The 21,761-nt window shown below is 36.5% G+C and overlaps 1 protein-coding gene across 5 annotated transcripts in view; it reads left to right on the top strand.

Annotated features, from left to right (window-relative positions):
- Nucleotides 1–21,761, top strand: part of ARHGEF12 (Rho guanine nucleotide exchange factor 12) — a 147,222-nt gene that overhangs the window by 46,041 nt on the left and 79,420 nt on the right. For 4 of the 5 annotated variants that reach the window (XM_039229299.1, XM_039229298.1, XM_039229296.1 and 1 more), the window contains exons 2-4: nucleotides 15,764–15,787; nucleotides 17,045–17,130; nucleotides 18,702–18,758. Coding sequence is in view for 4 of the 5 variants with exons in the window: in XM_039229298.1 (XP_039085229.1) it covers nucleotides 15,764–15,787; nucleotides 17,045–17,130; nucleotides 18,702–18,758 (167 nt within the window). In the remaining variant the exon portion in view is untranslated. The remainder of the gene's footprint in view (nucleotides 1–15,763; nucleotides 15,788–17,044; nucleotides 17,131–18,701; nucleotides 18,759–21,761) is intronic. The other variant, XM_039229297.1, reaches the window with a different exon arrangement.

The following is a 21,761-nucleotide window of genomic DNA, read 5'->3' as shown; positions in this document are numbered from 1 at the left end:
TAACTTAGATGTAAATTAAAAACAGACAAAAAACAACAAACCAAAGTAAGCGGAAGAAAAGGAATAATAAAGATCAGAGTAGGAGTCAATGAAGTAGAAACAGAAAAACAATAGAGAAAATCAGTGAAAGCAAAAGCTGCTTCTTTTGAGAATATCAGTAAAATTGTTAAACCTCTAGCCAGGCTGATAGGAATAAAAGAGGGAAGACAAACATTATTACTCTCAGGAATAAAAGAGATGACATCACTACAGATTCCACAGATATTAAAAGTATAATAAGGGAAGGGGTGCACCTGAGTGGCTCAGTCAGTTGAGTGTCTGACTCTTGATTTTGGCTCAGGTCATGATCCCAGAGTCAGGAGATCAAGCCCTTCATCAGGCTCTATGCTGCGTATGAAGCCTCCTTAAGACTCTCTCCCCTCCCTCTCGCATGCTCTCTCTCTCAAGAAAAAAGGATGATAAGGCAATATCATGAATACTTTTATGCCAATAGATTTAACAACTTAGATGTTAAAGTTGGGGTTTATAAACTCTACCAATATATAAATATACGTAAGATTATAACTATTCTATATGTATATGAACATGTAAAATACATGTGTGTATGTGTGCATATATACACACATAGTTATACGTATATATACACACACACACACATATACACACACATATATAAACATATAAAGTGAACAATGTATTATGATCAAGTGGAGTTTATCCTGGGAGTACAGAGTTGATGGAAGCTAATTTTCTCATTGTCAGATAGTGGACTTAAGCAAGGAGAGAAGATGAATGAACCGTGTACTGGATTAGAATTAGAGACCTCAGTATGAACTCACATTTAGTTTAATATTTACATATAGATGGATAGATACTGAGGCAATGTTTTTGTTTTTGTTTTTGTTTTTCTTTCATAGTTTATTGTGAAGTTGGTTTCCCTGTAACACCCAGTGCTCATCCCAACAAGTGCCCTCCTCCATGCCCATCACCCCCCTTTCCCTCTCCCCCACCCCCATCAACCCTCAGTTTGTTCTCAGCATTCAAGAGTCTCTCATGGTTTGCCTCCCTCCCTCTTCTTAACTATTTTTTCCCCTTCCCCTCCCCCATGGTCTTTTTCTCTTGATCCACTTATAAGTGAAAACATATGGTATCTGTCTTTCTCTGCATGACTTATTTCACTCAACATAACACCCTCGAGTTCCATCCACGTTGCTACAGATGGCCAGATTTCATTCTTTCTTATTGCCATGTAGTATTCCATTGCATACATAAACCACATCTTCTTGAACCATTCGTCAGTTGATGGACACTTAGGCTCTTTCCATGATTTGGGTATTATTGAAAGTGCTGCTATGAACATTGGGATACATATGCCCCTGTGCATCAGCACTCCTGTATTACTGAGGCAATTTTAGATTTTCTAGTTCTGTTTGCTGAGAAGGCATTGAAGTAACAGGAAGCACACCCAGAACCCAGATCTTGGTTTCTAACTACCAATCCCCGTTAAAATAGTTCTTTGGAGAAGTGGTTGATTCCCAGGCTGGAGTAGGGAAATAAAAGAGTATTCTAGAGCCCCTTATAATGCCGGAAGCAAGGAAGTGCTCAAAAAAAAAAAAAAAAAAATAAGACTGAGCCTCGGTGGCTAAATCAGTTAAGAGTCTGACTTCAGCTCAGTTCATAATTTCATGGTTCATGAGTTTGAGCCCCACATTGGGCTCTGCGCTGACAGCTCAGATCATGCTTGGGATTCTCTGTCTCCTTCTCAGTCTGGTCCTCCCCCACTCACTCTGTCTCAGTCTCTCTCTCAAAAATAAACATTTTTAAAAAGCTGGGAGCATGTCAAAAGGAAACAGGTGCCAACCTGAAATACCTTTGAATGGCTTAAGCTGAAAGAATTTGAGCAGGAAAATAAGTAATGGATTAGAACTCCGAGTATAAAGTAATACGTATGAGTTCAATATTGACGTAAATGATTGCATAAATAAGAAGACAAAAATTCCTTATGGAGGAATTCCAAATAGCATGCATACATTCTCTTTTATCCAGGAGATGGAGCTTAATCTTCCTAACCCCAAGGATTGGTTGGATTTAGTGACTTGCTTTTATATAAAAAAAATTTTTTTTTGCCAGGGGGTGCCTGGATGGCTCAGTTGGTTACAGGTCCGACTTTGGCTCAGGTCATGATTTCACAGTTTGTGAGTTCAAGCCCACCCCCCCAACCCCTCCACCCCCTTCCCCACCAATTCCCCCCCACACCCCCCCCACCCCCACCCCCGCATCACACTCTGTGCTGATAGCTCGGAGCCTGGAGCCTGCTTCAGATTCTGTGTCTCTCTCCCTCTCTCTTTGCCCCCCCTCTCCCCCCCGGTCATGCTCTGTCTCTCTCTCTCTCAAAAATAAACATTAAAAAAATTAAAATTTTTGAGAGAGAGACACACACACAGAATGTGAATGGAAGAGAGGCAGAGAGAGAGGGAGACACAGAAAGAAAATCTCTGTGACTTTGAGTTAAAAACTTAGATATGACACCCAAAGCATGTGCAGTGACCCTATTTCCAGATGAGGTCATACATTCACAGGTACTAGGGATTAGGATTTAGAGTATACCAGATATATAAATATAAATATATAAATAAAAATAAAAATATATATGTGTATGTATATATATATATGAGAGAGAGAGAGAAAGAGACAGAGTGTGAGCAGGGGAAGGGCAGACACAAGGAGACACAGAATCCAGAGCAGGCTCCAGGCTCCCAAGTTGTCAACACAGGGCCTGACATAGGGCTTGAACCCATGAACAGTGAGATCATGACCTGAGCCGAAGTCGGACGCTTAACCCATTGAGCCACCCAGGTGCCTCTTCAATGTACCTTTGTGGGGAGATACAGTTCAACCTACAACAAATGTAATAGTTCCCAGTTTAGGGATTGCTTTCATGTTTAATGCAGGGGAACTGAGTATCTCTATGTACACTTAGTGCAGTTCCCACACTGCATAAGTCATGCATCTTCCACATCTCTGTTTACTTGTTTTTCACATGTAACAATGGTATTATAATTAATAAAATATAAATATAGCTTTTTGGTATTTATTCAGTTTATGGCTTCTATGTGGTTCCCCTGTTTTGTTTTCACTTTTAACAGGAAGAATCTCTCTAATCTATTTCATGAGAAAAATTTTGTCACCTTGAACACCAACGTAATGTTACTCTGGCCCTTTGTTTTACAAAGTCTGTTCCCCAAACTGCTTCTTTATTAGCTTCTTGCTGCTGTGTCTTTCCGTCAGGGTTAGGCATGAGTCCACGGGATTGTGGATTCTATATTATAGGTAAATTGATCCTACGGAAGAAATCAAGAGGGAGTGCCTAATTTGAGTTACAAGGTTATTTGTTACAACGATTCCTGTTATACTGAAAAGACTGGGCCTAACCCAAATATTCACAAAAGATAATTGGCTAACTTAAATAGTCTATCTCAAAGCACTTTGCAGCTACTAGGAATTATTTATTTAGAGATCTCTTTCTCAAATCTTTATTTCACTGGGAAGCTCAAAATATAAAATAAATAAAAGCTAAGCAGCTCTGATGATGTATGGGAAACCTAGAACTCCCATTTACCCACTTTTGCTCTCTGAGCATGTTTTTTGAATCCTTAAGTTTGTGTACGGGGCAATTTAAAATCAGTGCTGTAGTGAAATATTTAATGATGTAAAATTATGTCAGTGTTTTATTAGTTTAAAAAGGCTACCAAACAGTATGTCCTATATGCTGTAATTGTTACAAAAAGAAACTTTTTACATTGTATCCAAACTATATACAAATAGAGAAATCTATATTTTTAGAAAAGGTGGGGGAAGTATTCATAAAGATGCTGGGTATTGAGCTCTTTTGGGCTCAATCACCAAAATCAACTTTTGGGTGATTTTTATTTTCTATTTTGCCTTTTTAATTTTTAAAACTTTTGTGCATATATTTTTTGGGGAATAAAGAGAAGATATTTCTTTATGTTGAAAAGTAGAAAACCATTGCTTTATAGGAAACTTTACACTTTTGGAAAGGTTAACAGTCTAATTCTTCAATCCCTTGAGAGAGAGGAACTATCTTGAAAATGTTATAAAAATAATACTAGTAACATAGATCTATTTAGAAATTAATGTCAGTAGTCTTACCTGTTGAAAATGTGTTAGGATAAGTCACATTTTTAGTATCTAAGAAAGAAAATAGAACCAAATGTCAGTGAATTAAAAATAAACTGAACTTTCTAAAGCAGTGATTCCCAGTTCTGGAGTGATGTAAGAGGAATGTCAAAATATTTAAAACACACTTTCCCTTCAACTTTACAAATTCAGTGCTCTGGTGAGCCATTGTTACTGATAAGACTATACCCTCTACTCTAACTCCATGGTTTTGGGCCAAGAAAAACTCTTACAGAAGATGTGAGATATCATGCATGTAACTGATTTTCTCACCTTTCCTTCTCAGAATCAGAGCTGTCTTTTTTCCTTTGTGCTAGTTTGGAAGTTTGGAGTATTCAGATTTGTCATAGAAAATGTGATTTCTTGACAGACTAAGTGGATGGCTAAGGGGAACTGAAGAATTGGTAACATTCAATGCTAGAATGAAAGCATTTATGAAGAGAAGTCTCTAGTTAGAAACCAAAAATTGCATTATAACATTCATTATATACATAGCTAGTAAAAGTGGTTTTAATGAAAAAAATTTCACTGGAAGAAAATAAGACACTTTTATGAAGGTGGATGTGTGTTATATAGAAGATTTAATTGTTACGATATTGGCTATGATTAGTTTTTTAGTAGTCTTATCTTTCCCGATATTTTATATTCATATATCCTATAAGTTTTATTTATTTATAGAAATATTTCACCAGCTAAAGAGTGTGACCTATAAATTTAATGATATGTAATCAAAATGCTTACTCATAATGCATTTCTTAAATAATTTTAAAAATTACAAGTAGGAAACATGGAATGTCCTTAATCCTTTTTCTCTTAGAGTTCTTCATGCAAAGTATATGAGGTTTTTATGTCTTTATAAGAAATAGGCCTATGTTGGTTTAGTTCAAGGAAATTGTAAACATTTTTAGAGTTCATGGTCACTAAGTTTATACTTTTCTGATTCCCTGTGTTTCCTTGTGCTGTGATATTTTTTGGGCTAAATCCTTGTCTATTCAGCTTTGTGTTATAGATATATGAATTAGCCTTCTTTGTATTCAAGGAATGCGTGCATACCAAGTACAACAGCTGAAGGTAGCAGAGATCATGACTAATACCTTGTGATTTGGGTGTCCGTGTAATTCTGACTGTTTTTCCTTCTCCTGAAAGATTCCTATTCTTATAATTGTGTTGACACTTGCTGAGAAGTGTTTAGAAGAAGTTAAGAGAAATCCATTATAATTTGTTTTCTTATTGAATTGGTATTCCCTGCTACACAATGCTATTTTTATGGATATTTTAGACTTTTTCTTGAATAAAAATGCAAACTGCAAATGTATCATACATTTAAAGCGATATATAAGAATTTACATTTTGAGTAGAACTTTCTTACATTCTAGAAAATATGATGTTGTTTGACATATTATTTTATATTTTAACTTTACATTTTCATAAAAGTCTCCAGTTAGATTAATGGTGGAGTTTGTCTCAATGACACCTCAATACAAAAGGTAGAACCTAACTAAGACTTTCTACTTTTTCAGAAGCACAGTTGTGACCTTTGGCAAATCTGCAGAAAGCACCTTGTTCTAACAAATTTTGCACAGTTCTCGCTTCAGTTTACAAAATTTGAACATTCAGTCTTAATGTATTTTATGTAAAATCTTGGGAAACATACCCATCCCAGATTAAGAGGACATTTTTTTCCCTCTTATTTTATTATGCTCACAAACATATTGTTTCTTGAAGTATGTCTTCATTGCTATGAACTGTCCCCTTCTAACTGCTTTTGCTGCATGCTGGTTGTCTTTTTGTTTCTTTAAATGTTTGTTTATTTTTGAGAGAGAGTGTGAGCAGGGGAAGGGCAGAGAGAGAGGGAGACAGAATCCCAAGCAAGCCTTGTGCTGTCAGCGCAGAGCCTGATGTGGGGCTTGAACCCACGAACTGCAAGATCATGACCTGATCCAAAACCAGGACTTAGATGCTTAACCGATGGAGCCACCCAGGTGCCCTTGTTTTTAGTTGTCTTTAGGCTTTTTTTTTTTTTTTTTTTTTTTTTTTTTTTTTTTTTTTTTTTTTTTTTTTTTTTTTTTTTTTTTTTTTTTNATACCATTGTGGTCAGACAAGGTGCTTGATAGGATTTCAGTCTTCTTTAATTTATCGAGACTTTTTTTGTGGCTTTACCATGTGATCTGTCCTGGAAAATGTTCCATGTGCACTTGAGAAGAATGTGTATTCTGTTGCTTTTGGATGGGATGTTCCATATATATTTATTAAGGACATCTGGTTTAATGTGTTGTTTAAAGTCGATTTTTTCTTATTGATTTTCTGTGTGGATGATTTATCTATTGATGTCTGCTATTGTATTGTTATCAGTTCATTCCTTTAGCTCTATTAATATTTATTTACTTTGGTACTCCTATGGTGGGTGCATATATGTTTAAAAATATATCTTTTTGCTGGATTGACCCCTTTATCATTATGTAATGCCTTTTTATTAAAGCATTTGTTTTAAAGTTAAGCATAGTCAAATCAGCTCTTTCAGTTCGCATTTGCATGGAGTATCTTTTTCCATACCTTCACTTTCAGTTTCTGTGTTACTTCTGAAATTTTTCTCTTATAGGCACCATATGTATGAGTCTTGTTTTTTTAATGTTTTTTTGGTTTTTGTTTTTTTATTTCTGAGAGAGAGAGAGACAGCATGAGCAGGGGAGGGTCAGAGAGAGGGAGACACAGAATCTGAAACAGGCTCCAGGCTCTGAGCTGGCTGTCAGCACAGAGCCCAACACGGGGCTCGAACCCACGAACCATGAGATCATGACCTGAGCCAAAGTCGGACGCTTACCCGACTGAACCACCCAGGTGCCCTGAGTCTTGTTTTTTTAATCCATTCAACCATTCTGTACTTTTTGGTTGGAGAATTTAGCCTATTTGCACTTAAAGTAATTATTGGTAGGTATGTACTTATTGCTATTTGGTTAATTGTTTTCTGGCTGTCTTTGTAGTTCCTCTCTGTTCCTTTCTTCTTCTCTTTCTCTCTTCCCTATGGTTTGATAACCTTCTTTCATTTATGTACAGATTTCTCTTCATTTTTGTGTGTGTGCATTTACTATAAGTTTTTGCTCTATGGTTACTGTGAAGTTCACAAATAGCATCCTTATTTATATAAGTCTATTTTAAGTTGATGGCAACTTAAATTTGAATACATTCCAAGCTACATTCTTATCCCCCCCCATTTTGTTTTTGATGTCACATTTCATAGGTTTTTATTTTATGTATCCCTTAACTCATTATTGTAGCTATAGATATTTTTATTACTTTTGTCTTTTGATCTTCATATTAGCTTTATAAGTGATAAATTCACACCTTTACTATATATTCCCTTTTCCAGTGAGATTTTTACTTTCATGTGTTTTCTTATCATTAATTAATGCCATTGCTTTTCACCTTGAAGTCCTTTTAACTTTGTTTTGTAAGGACAGTTGAGTGGTGATGAACTTCTTTAGCTTTAGCTTAGCTGAAAAATTCTCTAGCTTTTCTTCTATTTTGAATGGTAACCTTGCCAGATAGAGTATCCTCTCCCCTCCCCACCCACCAGGTAGTGTATTCTTGGTTGGAGGTTTTTTTTCTTTCAGTACTTTGAATATGTCGTGTCATTCCCTTCTGGCCTACAAATTTTCCGCTAAAAATTTTGCAGATAGTCCTACAGATTTCCCTTGTACATAACAAATTGTTTCTTACTGCTCTTAAGTTTCTCTCTTTATCTTTATTTTTATTTATTTATGTTTTTGAGAGTGAGAGAAAGTGAGCAAAAGGGGGGAGAAGGGCAAAGGGAGAGGGAGAGAGAATCTTAAGTGGGCTCCATGTCTAGTGTGGATCCTGATGAGGGGCTTGATTGATCTCACAACTGTGAGATCATGACCTGAGCTGAAATCAAGAGTCAGATGCTTAATTGACTCAGCCACCCATGCACCCCTCTCTTTATCTTTAACTTCTGATATTTTAACTGTAATATTTCTTTGTGTAGGTTTCTTTGAGTTTGTTTTGTTTAGAACTCTGGGCTTCTTGGACCTGGATGTCTGTTTCCTTCCCCAGATTAAGGAAGTGTTCAGCCATTATTTCTTCAAATAGATTTTCTGCCCATTTCCTTCTCTCTTTTCCTTCTGAGACTCCTATAGTGGAGGTATTATTCCACTTGATATTATCCCATAGGTCCTTTGATGTATTTTTGGTTCCTAAAGTTTCATTTTCTCTTTTCTTTTTCTTTTTCTTTGCTGCTCTGTTTGGGTGAGTTCTGTTGCTTGCTTGGTCTTCTAGCTCACATATTGTTCTGCTTCCTCCAGTGTGCTGTTGAACTCCTCCAGTGTATTTTTTTAGTTTAGATCTTGCATTCTTCAGCTCTATAACTTCTTTTTTGTACTTTCTTTCTTTTTGTTGTTGTTCTCACTGTGTTCATCTATTCTTCTTCCAAGTTTGGTGGCCATCTTTATGACCATTACTTTGAACTCTTTATCAAGTAGATTACTTATCTCTGTTTCATAAAGATCCTTTTCTGAAGTTTTGTCTTGTACTTTTGTTTGCAACCTATTCCTGTCTCCTCATTTTGTCTGAGTCTCTGTGTTTGCCTCTATGTGTTAGGCAAAATGCCTACCTCTCCTAGTATTGATAGAGTGGCCTTCTGTAGGAGATGATCCAGGGGGCCCGGAAGTGCAGTCCCCTTTGTCACTAGAGCCAGGCTTTCAGAGGGCATCCCCTGTGTGTTCTGTGCATGCCTGCTGGCTGGGGTGAAGCTGTGGCTGTGGCATTGGACATAGTGAAGGGGGTGTTTGCCTGGCTGTCGTATGGTTGGGCACTGAAGAGGGGGATACCAACCTGCACTAGCAGGTTAGAGGGAGGTTATACAAATGGTGCCCACCAGTGCCAGCGTTAGCAGGGTAGACTGTGATCACAAAAATGGCACCTGCCACCACTTCTCTTCTTGAAGAGAGTCCCAACACATTCCTTCCTCTCTGGAAGTTGCTTTAAGATGAGTAATTGGGTCTCCTTCACATATGGTCTAGGAACTTTTCAAATTGCTGCTTTTGCACTAGGTCTCAGGGTGAGTGAGTCTGCCTGCAAGACCTTTTAAGAGTGGGTTTTTAATTCTCTACACATCTGTAGTTCTCCTGGATATAATCCCAGTTGATACTAAGTTTTGAGAGCTTGTCTTTCTAGTGCAGGGCCCATGGCTTAGGGTGCCTTATGTGGAGCACAAACCCCTTGCCCCTCTGGAAAAAGTTCCATATTTTTTGAGATCCCTCCTGATTGTGGGTCACTGAACCTGGAGTGGGGTTTTGGCAAGAGCATGTCTGTCTCTGCCTCCCCTACCTGTCTCAGTGTGGCCCTTTATCTTTTTTGTAGAAGCACTGTTCATCTAGTTCTCAGAACTTTTCTGGAGGAAATTATTCCATTTTAGCTGTTGAATTTTGTGTCCACGGGAGGAGGAATTTAGGATCTTCAGGCACTGCTGTCTTGAACCACTTCTCAAAACAAATTCTCAAATAGGGAATTATGAAACAGGATTAAGATTTAAATCCCTATCCAATGAAAATTATGTATTGTCACTGTTTTAGAAAGTATGAGATTATTCTAGAGACTCTAGTTTACTGTTTATATAAGCCCAGATCCACAGAAGCATGGATTTGATGGTTTGAATGATGTTGAATGGGTTGCAGACAACTAGATAGTTTGAGGTTCTCATACTTTTTTCTGGCAGTTCTCTTGGTTTTTTGAAGTGAGTAATTTGAAATCTAAAAAGACACTGTATGAGTTAATGGTGCTACTCATGATTCCAAAGGAAAGTTACTTAGAAACCTTACAGGAAATATTTGCAAAAGTGATAGATCCTATTCCAGATTGTCAAGGAGTAAATGAGAGCCTGTAATAAATAAGCTATTACATTAATTATGAATGACTTTTCCCAGTTCAGAAACAACCAGTATCCAATTCACACAGTATCTGACAGAGGCAATTAACATAATTTAGAATTTACGGTTTGATTTGTCAAAGTGTGTCCAGGAAAGAAGAGCCACTTACTGAGGGTCATCATGTGTGTACAGGTCTTCAGTAAAAGTGGCAGTGTGCCAGACTATGTCTAAGAAGCTAATTTGAGATCTTACATTACATTTTAGTGAATCATTTTTGGATTTTACACCAGAGCTGAGCTCCTCAGTCCTTGTCATTCTGTGGTTTTGTTTTGCAACACCATGAAAAAGTCTCCATGAATCATCCTGTCAGCTGTAGCTTCTGTTTGAGTCTTTCTGATGTAACTAGTGTTTTATTGCCCACTCTGCTAACAACTTTTCATGCTTTGGATCCATATCCTAATAAAAAGGTACAATGGTAGATCATTTTCAGACTTTGATTCTTTTGCTCTTTCCATAATTTTTAGTTCTTTTAGTGACGTTCAGCTAGGCCAGTTATAAATTGTAGGTGGTGACAGAATCTATGACTGGTGTTTTTTTGAAGGGGGAGGAGTGGTGGTGGTCATTACTCCTTTGGTTCTAGGAATCTTAATGTCCAGAGTTCTAAAGATAGGATGGATAGTTTAGCTGAAGTCAGCAGTGTAGCAGTGTGTTCTAAATCCCTATACTTATGGGTACTTATGGGTACAAATGACCTTTTAGCTGTTTTGTTTGTTATTTTTGTGAAAAATGATGTAATACTAGAGCTAGCTGGTTCCTATTCACATTGGAGTAATTTCACATTTAAGTTTTGAAAATCATTTTGTAAAAATAGATAAATAAAAAACCTAATTTATATTCAGGACACAGAATGCCTTAATCATTCTTGATATTTTAAAGGAGATGTGGAAATAATGAGCTCTCTTGCTAAGAAGTGGCAGGTATGGTCAGCACAATTTCACAGCCTTAAAAAAAAAATCACTGACCTTACTTGCTATGAAAATTAAAAGTTTTAGTTGTAATCTGATCTTTTCTTTTACCCTGCAGCATCTGGGAAGTTTGTTAACTTGAGTATTGACGTTAATTTTATATAATATGGCTTGGCACATTGAACCTATGGTTTTATCATTGGCTTTGAATTATGCATTTCTGTGGATTTTGTTGAGCTAAAAAGCCTATTTGAATATTGTTAGTCTTTGTTTATTTTTCTCCTCTACTTAATTTGAAGTTGTCTCTAAAGTTCAGATTTTGCGTTTTAACTGATAGCTAATAATAATTAGGTTATTATGTGCTAGGCGGTGCTTCTCATTTAATGTTCCTCACTTTCTAATTTAACCCTCAAGTATTATCACTATTTTACAGATGATTGTCAGAGAGGTTAAGCAACTTGCCCAAGTGCAAGCCTCTTTTAAAACTAGACTGTGAACCTTGTTATTTCTTTTCTGAGGCATCCCTGTTCCTGAAGCCTTGAGATCACACATGATTTTCATTGACTATACCAGTATTGGACCAGTGTATTTTTTGTATTGATGTTTGCCATCATTTTATGAGGATTCAGCCTTAGAATATCTTAACTGTTACCTATTTTGCAGAGTTCTTTGTCTGGAAATTCTCCTCACTGGCATGCATTCCAATAAACTAGTGCTATATTTCATGGATTCCAAGGTACACAGGCTTTTCATCCTGCATTTTAACATTGCTGAAGTCAGGATGTATCTTACAATGGGATTTTTTAGAATTCTAAATTTAGTAGCTAACATTGTTTGCTAATGAAAACTTGACCACAATCCAACAATGTAGGTAAAATATCCTTAACTTCATTCTCCTCATTTCAATAATCTCTTATTAAGAACCATCCAGAGTCCCAAATTCCTCATCACATTACTAAACCCAAGGAAAAATACCTACCTTGAAGGAGAGAGAGAGGGTAGGAATTAAGGTTTGAGTGTGATAATCTCTGTTTTTTTCTTTCAGGACATTTCTCTTAAGAACAGTGTCAAAGGCTAGCTTTTTTCTCACGAAAAATCAGTAAAAGGAAAAATGACTTTTAATAGTCTATTCATTATAAGCAAATATGTGAAAAAAGCAGTTTGGTGGCCCTTTCCAATTCTTTTTTTATCTAGGAGAAATTCTGTTTAACAAACTTACAGCAATATCCCAGTTAGAAAATCATGTATGTGTATACATATAGCATGTACTTAAATATGTGTATGTATATATGTATAGTTAAATCTGGCTAAAATTGGAAGTTTTATTAAAGTAAATTTTATTTATTTGGTTAGGGTTTATTTAATTACCAAATCACAACTCCCTTTACACTGTAATAACAGATGGGAGGAGTGTGAAAATAAAAACTTTGGGGAGGCCTCTATATATTGCTGCCTAGGGCTTTTTTTTTTAATATTTAAAAAAATTAAAAAAAAATTTTTTAATGTTTGTATTTATTTCTAGGAGAGAGAGAGAGAGACAGTGTGAGCAGGGGAGGGTGAGAGAGAGAACCCACGAACTGTGAGATCATGACCTGAGCCAAAGTCGGACGCTTACCCGACCGAGCCACCCAGGTGCCCTGCCTAGGGCTTTAATATTAGAGCTCAGGACTTGGAAGAAAGGCATCATGGACACCTGGGTGGTTCAGTCCGTTAACCATCCAGCTCTTGATTTCAGCTCAGGTCGTGATCTCACAGGTTTGTGATTTTGAGCCCTGCATTGGGCTCCTCGCACTGACAGTGCAGAGCCTGCTTGGGATATCTCTCTCCCTCTCTCTCTGCCCCTCCTGCACATGCTCTCTTTCTCAAAATAAATAAATAAACTTAAAAAAAATTGGCATCCTGGGGCACCTGGGTGGCTCAGTAGGTTAAGTAAGCATCCAACTTCGGCTCAGGTCATGATCTCATGGTCTGTTGGTTCAAGCCCCATGTCGGGCTCTGTGCTGATAGCTCAGAGCCTGGAGCATGCTTTGGATTCTGTGTCTCCCTCTCTCTCTGCCCATCTCCACTCGTGCTCTGTCTCCTCTCTCTCAAAATTAAATAAATGTTAAAAAAAAAAAGGGGGGGGAGGCATCCTGAAGTCAAGTGAGTCAACGTAATTATAACTTTGAAGCTCTTGGTTAGGGTTTGTGGTGTATGAGTATGCTTAGTATAGGTTATCAAAAGTAAGGGCATCTAGTTACCTTATCCTAGTGGCTCAAATTTTGACAGCCCTTTCCTTTTTATTTATTTATTTTTTAAAGTTTATTTATTTTGAGAAAGAGCACACACATGAATGGGCAGGGAGGGGGGGTGCAGAGAGAGAGAAGGAAGCTCCACACTGTCGGCGCAGAGCCCAATGTGTGGCTCAAACTCACAAGCCGAGTCATGATCTGAGCTGAAATCAAGAGTCAGAAACTTAACCGACTGAGCCTCCCAGGTGCCCCAGTTTCCTTTTTAAATTACGATTCTTCATATTAGTACTTGGACTTCGTCTTGTATCTGGAAGAATACATACACACGTATGTAAATATGCACAAGCATGTTCATTGTTGGCTAAATGCCCAAGTCATCAGTATGATATTTTCAAAAGCCAGATACAACCTGATTAAGCATATTTAATATCAGTATTCAACCGTAGCTCTTTTACATAAATATCGAGCCAGAAGAGATTATCAGTTTCATGCTTGGGTTACAGAATGGACAAGGACTTGAAAATAGAGGATTTTGTGCAGAATTGTTTCATCAGTCTGGTGTTGGGCTAACTGTGGAATTTAGTGATTAGAGAAAAGGTATTGTGATTTAAAAATTTTTGTTCTTCATCTGTGCTTTAAGAATTTAGTAAGTAGAGGGGCATCTGGGTGGCTCAGTCGGTTGAGCGTCCGACTTCAGCTCAGGTCATGATCTCATGGTTTGTGGGTTTGAGCCCCGCATAGGGCTCTGTGCTGACAGCTAGCTCAGAGCCTGGAGCCTGCTTCAGATTCTGTGTCTCCCTCTCTCTCTGACCCTCCCCTGCTCATGCTCTCTCTCTCTCTCTCTCTCTCTCTCTCTCAGAAAAAAATAAATAAAAAAAAAAGAAAAAAAAGAATTTAGTTAGTAGATTATGGTAAGCAAAGTTTCCTATACAATAGTCCTTGTTCATCTTTTCATTCCATTTTTATCTTCTTTCCCATCCTCTTACATTCCCGTGTAAGAGAAAATTGCTCAGGAAGCTGGCTTACAATCAGTAGTCCGGGAACTTCCAGGATTCTTTACCAGAATCTCCCTGGATGTTGCAGTCAGTCCCTGACGCAAGTGGCATTGTTTGGGGGTAGGAGTTTGTGTAATGGCTCTCAGGAAGAGTGGCTGGGCTGCCTAACTGCAGGTAGTATCCTTTGCAGAAACTCAATTGGAATTCTTTCCTGCCAACTTTTATATTTGTTTCTGAGTTAAAAAACATTCCCACCTCCCTACTCTCCCCAGCAAGTAGGGATGGACTTCTTAGGAACTATTTCTAAATGTTTGATCATCTTTTATAATTGGTACATTCTGTAGAGCAGTGTGCTCTTACCTCTGAACCCCTTTGTTGTCCCTAACTTTGTTGTGAGTTAACATTCACTTATTATGGAAGTTTTTAGATTCTTTGTCTTTTTCTTTGGATCAATCTTGGCTTATATAGGAGTTAAAGGCAATTATAATTAAACTTATGTTACTGGTGTGGTTTTTTTAAACTAAACTATTTCCATGCCAAATAAAATTCGAGTGTCACTGTGTCGTTTTTTTTTTTTTCTGACTGTGTTTACTAATAACCTTAAAAAAACATTTTACGAATATTATTAATAAACACTGTTTTTGTTACGCAGGCTAAATAATCTTTGCATAAAATGCCATATGTTGAGGTGATTTCTGAAAGGAGAGACCTGAAAGGGAGAATGGGAAGAAATTTGAGAACACTTACAGACTTAGTGTTTATGTGTAACATCAAATTATTATCAGGAAGCCGCCAATAATATTTCTTTCAAAAAAGACAGGAGGAAATAAAGGAGTTCTTTATAGCTTATAGAACTAAAAACATAAAAGGTGTAACCTTTGTTTTCTGCTTTTGGAACATATTAATAACTGATAGTCCTGCAATGGTATTTTCTCTAGATTTCTGTTATAAATGCTAAACGTAAATAAAGAAGAGTGTGATTTGATTATGATCAAAGGGTAGTAGACACAGATAACAGAGCAGTAATCAGCACCCAGATATCTTGTGGCATTTGAGAAGAGGTAATGGACAGGAAGAAACTTTCCCTGTCAGGGAAATATAAAGATACATACAATATTTTTTAACAATAAGATATTTCTCTTTATCTCATTTTTTTAATCTGTAAAATGGAAAAAATAATAATATATATGTGGATTAAATGAGATAGTACATGTTAACAGTTTAGAATAGTGCCTAGCATTTAATATTTAGAGTTTTAAAAAAGAGAACCCATGCTCAGTGACAGCTCCTAGCACCTGAAATTTAAGATTTAACAAAGGAGTTAAGGCATTAAAAAACAGAATCCAGCTTTTTACTCCACTTGTTGAATCTTGCTTTGGGAAAGGTAGGGTAAGATTTAATTGTCTTCTTCTGGTTTAGTAGAATGAGTAAATTGAGTAACAGTCTTACCAATGAAATAACTACATTTATCCTTTTTTCCCCCTTTGTTTCAGGTTTCCCCTCAAAAAACCTATAAGGTAAGTTGTTCAGTTGCCCTTCATACGTTTAGGTTACTCTTAATTAGAAGCATTCCTTTGAAATTATGGTGGATTTTTGTGGCTTTTGAAAATGTGGATTTTTTATATTAAGTAGTTTAAAATATCAAATGTTTTACAAATTTAAAATATAACAGGTGCTGCATATTTTTTCTGGAAGAGAGCATTGTTTTGATAACATTTTCAATGTTTTTAATATAAGCATTTTAAAAGTTTGTTCAAATTGATAGTTAAGGTCACTCCCTATGAAGAGATTTAATTTTAAAATCTATTGTGACTGTTTTTAGTTGTGAGTAGCTTGGGGAGTGTAAATGAATTGCCAGTTTTTGATGTGTTTTATCACTTGGGTAACTACAGCTGCCTTTAGTTAATGAACTTTGGCAAACTGAATCCGTCTTAATTACTTTAAGACAGTAAAGGGGAAAATCTAAAATGTTCAATTATGCCTGTGCCCACATCCGTATCTCCATATGTATTCATATCCTGGGATTAAATGCCTTTTCGTCAGTACCTGTTCTTCAACATCTCTTTCTCATCCTAGTTGTCATGAATATTATTTAAAATGTAGGTAGTATATCATTCCTAATTATTGTAGTACTTTTGTCATTTTTAGTGACAGTATGGTCCAGGATACCAACGCTAATTTTGGCATTTCAGTTAATTAGTAGTGTATGTATTATAGTGACGGTCTTATTGGCTGCCCAGCCATTATTTGATGAGTATAGCTGGGTAGGCCAGAGGAAGAATAATTCTAGTGTCAACTGGACCTACCTGACTTCTGTAGGTAGGACTATAGTGAGGCTTGCCTAAGACTTTTTTTTTTTTTTTTTTTTTTTTAACTTTTCTCATCCATGCTATAGTTACAGAGTGATTTTCAACCTGACCATAGAATATGTAGAGCCCGGTTGGGGAATGCGTTTAATTACTTTCAGGAACTGTTTTCTTACCTGTTCAGTGGAAATAATAGTAACTTATGAAAGCCACTGAAAGAATTTAAGTTACTTCTAAGAATATAATAGACTTAATAGAACATACTTTTATTATTTTAAGCACTTTTTATAGCCAATAAATAGACTCTTTATTACACATAGCATAGACTGAATTTAAAACTTTTTGAAAAACATAAGTTATAGAAATTTATGAGACTGTGTAGGGTATACTGATGAGCAGGTTTTAAATTACATTTTTATTCTGTTGATTTGCTTGTAGTAAATATTTTATTTCTTTGCTTTAATTTAGGCATGGAAGTATTTTGAACCGAGAGTCACCAACAGATAAGAAGCAGAAAGTTGAGCGCTGTGCATCACATGATTTTGATCCCACAGGTAAAATATGGTTTTTCCAAAGAATATTGAGAGTAATGAAGTTCAGACGAATACAGCTTAAGCTGTATAACTACCTGAAACACCCAGGAGTTACTGTTTGGTCTCTTGATGACTCTCCTTCCTCTTCAGTGATATAATATAAAACCTGTGCATTCAGGAGGTATGCACGCATTTTTATCACTCAACACTATGGATTCCACTATGGAAGCATCATTGTAGAGTATGTTTTTTAAAGAAATAATCATGAGAATAGAAATAGTTATTAATTATCATAATTGGAGATTCCAGTCAGACCAAGGACTTAATGTTAAAATGAATCATAAGTATGAACAGCAGTAACTCATGAAATCAAAGCTATAACAACTACAGATTTCTGTAGTTATTTAAAAATTCATGTGTGATTGTGGTAAATTGGAGCATTAGATAAAATCCAACTTCAAAAATTAATGATCATCTAATTTTAGTGTAAGCAAATGAATAGAGATCCATTTTTCTTTGGTCAAAAGTATTCTGAGCTTAGAGAGTCTTTTAAATAATGTTGATCTTTCCTAAAGTTTTCATGATTATTAAATTCTTAATTTTACACATACTGATTGAACTCCTTTTGTAAAATATGGTCTTTTGCTTTCTCCTTATAATCTCACTCAGATTTTAATTTATAAAAAATGCTTGATAATTTTGCTTTTGTCATTTGAAACTGATTTGTGTTCTTTGTGCATAGACTATTTGACTCAGTTTTATGTTCCTATGACAAAAGATAAATAAATGCTAAGGTCTTAGATACGTAATTAAATGTGTCTTTTTAGGTATTTTTGTTTATAAATACAGTTTTTAATTTTTAAAAGTCTATTTTTTGTGTCTAACTCATGTTTCATACTGTTAGTATAAACTGTTATTTTGAAAAATTATTATAAGATATTATCTAGAAAGCGAAGAATAGAAAGTGAATAGCTAATAATTTACTTGCATCTTGAGTAGTAGGTAAAAATGAAGTCCCGATCATCAATTTAGGTTTTGTGGTGGAGTATAACTTCTGGATTTCTATTAAAAGACTATTGTTTCTGACACCTAATTTGGACATCATGAGGCTCAGAGGCTTTTATTTATTTATATGATTAGTTACTGTCATGCTAATGAGTTTCTGCCCAAGCACACATAAGTAGTATAGTCTCGTTAGAATGACTTACTCTGTATTGTTCATCTGTGATGTGCCTGTCTCCAAAGACAGATTCAGTAAAGTGGTATGCAATGCTTCAGAAGGAGAGTATTACAGCTTTTAGTGCTTTTGTCATCTCTACAGTTGTCAAATGATATATTTTGTAGACTGTTCATGTGTTGTTTTGTTTGAACATATTTTTATTGCACTATCTTTTCTTCAATAGATCTTTAAATTATGTCATTACCTGTGCTGTTCGTGACTGTTCTAAGTGCTATCACCTGTGATATTCATACTTTGTGTTTGCACGATTTAACTGGATCATGATTCATTCTTTTTCCCCCCAAGAATTTTTCCCCTTACATTGGTCTCCATATTTTCTATATCTCTCTCCTTTTCTCCCGCTCTTGTGCAGATAGCTCCTCCAAGAAGACAAAGTCTAGTTCAGAGGAGAGTAGATCCGAGATCTATGGTAAGCTAATGTAGCCAATTCAGCCTTGCACCTTGGAGCTTGCTTCATGCTGTTTCCTTTTTTTTTTTTTTTTTTAAATAACTGCAGCCTTTCTTGTGTCTGCTCTGCATGGCATGACCTACCGCAGGGAAAGGGAGCTGGGGTTTTAATGCGGCTGCTACTGGGAAGCTTAAGGTTGCTAGAAACTAACGTTGTAGAGTAAGGGTAGGCCACACGACCCAATTCTCTTCCATCTTGTGGATGAAGGGAAAGTGATGATGTCTGGTATGTTTGAGTTGGCCTCCTCCATGTAACATGGATGGGCTTTGAATTTTTGGCATCTTCTTCCCATATCCCCTTTGCAGAGATTGGCTCATGTACAATTTCATGCCGCTAGTCTTCCCTCTAAGTATAGCACTGGTGTGATCAGAGGTATTAGCAGTTCTTTGGGATTTTTATTTGATTTTTTTTTATTTGTTTCAATTGCCATTATTATCTGAAAATGCTGTTCGTGTATGATTTATCCACAACAGCAAAAATACCTTAAGTATTTTATTTCTGTAGCTTGAAGAATTTGTTTACGCCTTTTAGAAATTTCCCCGAAGCTTGTTCTGGGTGGGAAAATTTCAAAAGGGCACCTTTTAAAGATAATTTTCACAAAAGCAGGTTTAATCCAAATGGTTAACTTTTTGCAGCAGAAGATTGGGACACTAATGTTTCTAGACTGTGTCCTGTCTTCCAAAGATAATGTAAACCATGTTTGTGAAGTTCATACCTGTATTTCCCTTTCCTCTGCACACTTTACCTGCCGTCCTCTTCCCTTGTTTTGACGTCTAGTTCCTTTTCTGAGAAAAGTGAATAGGAGAAGCACTGCTGAGAGCTAAGACTTTTAAAATAACTGAAAGATTAATACGTTACTTCTTTTTAAGAACATTCCAAATTTGGCCTCAAAGGAAAACCAGGTCTTCTCTAAAAGAGCAAAAAGTCTGTCAAACGGAAGTCCCCCCAGATGTAGCTGTTTCCTAGCTTGACGCACATGAAAGGAAACAAATATATGAGAGTGCCCCTCCCCACTTTAGGACATTTTATAATTTGTATTTCCTGACACTTGAGCCCATAGTGTCACATAATTTTTAATGCTATGAGCCCTCAGTGTTTGGTTATAAACCAGTTAATGCTTCTGGGTGAGATAAATAAATATGGTTCTTTGCCTTGATTTTTGTGACCAGGGCCTTTTTCATGTAATTAAACCTTTTACAGTAGTTCAAGGTGAAATGTGTACCATGCTGTATGGCATGGCAGGTTTGTGTTTTTCCTTCCTTCCAAAGTATTTGGCTCCTCATAAGTAAGAGATAGCTTCCGAGTTTCTTGAGATTCTGTCTTTCTGTTCTGTAGAAAGAGCTTCCTATGGTTTATCCTCTCCTTAGGAATGGGAACACCATCTTTATGGCTCCCTTCTTTTCCAGTAGCCTTTGCAGTGTTGTATTTCACCTCCCCCACCATTTTCCTAGATCTATGGTATGTATGCAAAGGCTTGCTATTTGCTTTGGATGCTAGGATGTTTGCTTTGGATGATAGGATGATAGGTATGTACGCAAAAGCTTGCTGTTTGCTTTGGATGTTAATATTTCAGTAATAGGAATATTAACACTAGTTCAGACATGCCATTCGCTTGTTAGTAATAGAAACATTTTAAGTGGTAATGGGGAAATAAGGTGTGGCTTCTTTGTATGTTTGTTTCTTGAAAACCCTTGAAATACCTTTTCTGGAAGGAACTGAGCCGTGAGTCCTTAAAAAGCACTTATAAAAGGGATGAGTTGATCGGAACAGAGTTAGCATACTAACTTAAATCTCTTTGACATTACAAATATTTTATCACCTGTGTGAATAGATTCCTTCAGACTTTGTGCAGTTAGCACAGATGGAAAAGAATCTCTGGGGAGTCCAGAAAAGCTTGGAAATACTGAAATATGATTGAGTAGAGTCATAGCAACTGCTGACATTGCTTTAGTGTAGGGTCTCTTAACAAGCCCACTTCTAACTTTTGAGATTATATTTTGTAAAATTCATTAGCTCAATATTTAGACAAATGCTAGTTCTTTACTTACAAATGATTTCTTTTGAGCTCTCTTAGCTATTTTTAGAGTTATTTTGTGAGATAGATTTACTTTGCTCATTTTAAAAGGAAACTAAATGTTTGTTTTGTATGGACTTCTTTTGTTAGGTTTCTGCCTGGTGCAGTAGGTCAGTATTTACTCCATTTCTCTTTAGTTTTCCTGCTGTACCTTTTGGAGCCTGTTGATCATGTGCAGATTGTGTTTCTGATCTGCAGTTTTAATTATACTTAATTTTCTGTTTTCCTCACTACTATCGTAATGGAGAAATTTTGTGGATTTTTGTGGGATATGGGAGTTAGCAAGGGAATTTTGAGTTTACAGCTTCTTCCTACCTTCTGGCTTGGTTTCATGAAGAGATTCTAGCTGATAGGATTACATGCAAGACATTAAACCCTGTCATTTTTTTTTTAGTTTTTTAATGTTTTTATTTATTTCTGAGAGAAAGAGAGACAGTGTGAGCAGGGGAGGGTCAGAGAGAGAGGGAGACACAGAATCTGAGACAAGCTCCAGGCTCTGAGCTATCGGCATAGAGCCTGACGTGGGGCTTGAACCCACGAACCGTGAGATCATGACCTGAGCAAAGGTGGACTCTCAACCCACTGAGCCACCCAGGCGCCATGGGTTTTTGAAACTCTCTTAATCTGCTGGGGCTACTATAGCAAAATACTAGAGACTTGGCTTAAATAACAGAAATGTATTTTCTTGAAGTTTTGGAGGCTTGAAGTAGGAGATCAGGGCGCCATATTCTGATGAGCGCTTTCCTGGCTTGCAGGAAAGATGGCCACCTTTTTGCTTTGTGCTCACATAGTCCTTCTTTGGTGTGAGCTCATGTAGAGAGAGAACAATCTCTCTGGTGTCTCTTCTTTTTTTTTTTTTTTTAATTTTTTTTTTAATGTTTTATTTATTT

Source organism: Hyaena hyaena, unplaced genomic scaffold, assembly GCF_003009895.1.
Source record: "Hyaena hyaena isolate Hyena2069 unplaced genomic scaffold, ASM300989v1 scaffold_37, whole genome shotgun sequence".
In the NCBI taxonomy this organism is placed as follows: Eukaryota; Metazoa; Chordata; class Mammalia; order Carnivora; family Hyaenidae; genus Hyaena; species Hyaena hyaena.
Note: the sequence above shows the minus strand (reverse complement) of the source record. Positions and strands in the feature narration are given on the sequence as shown.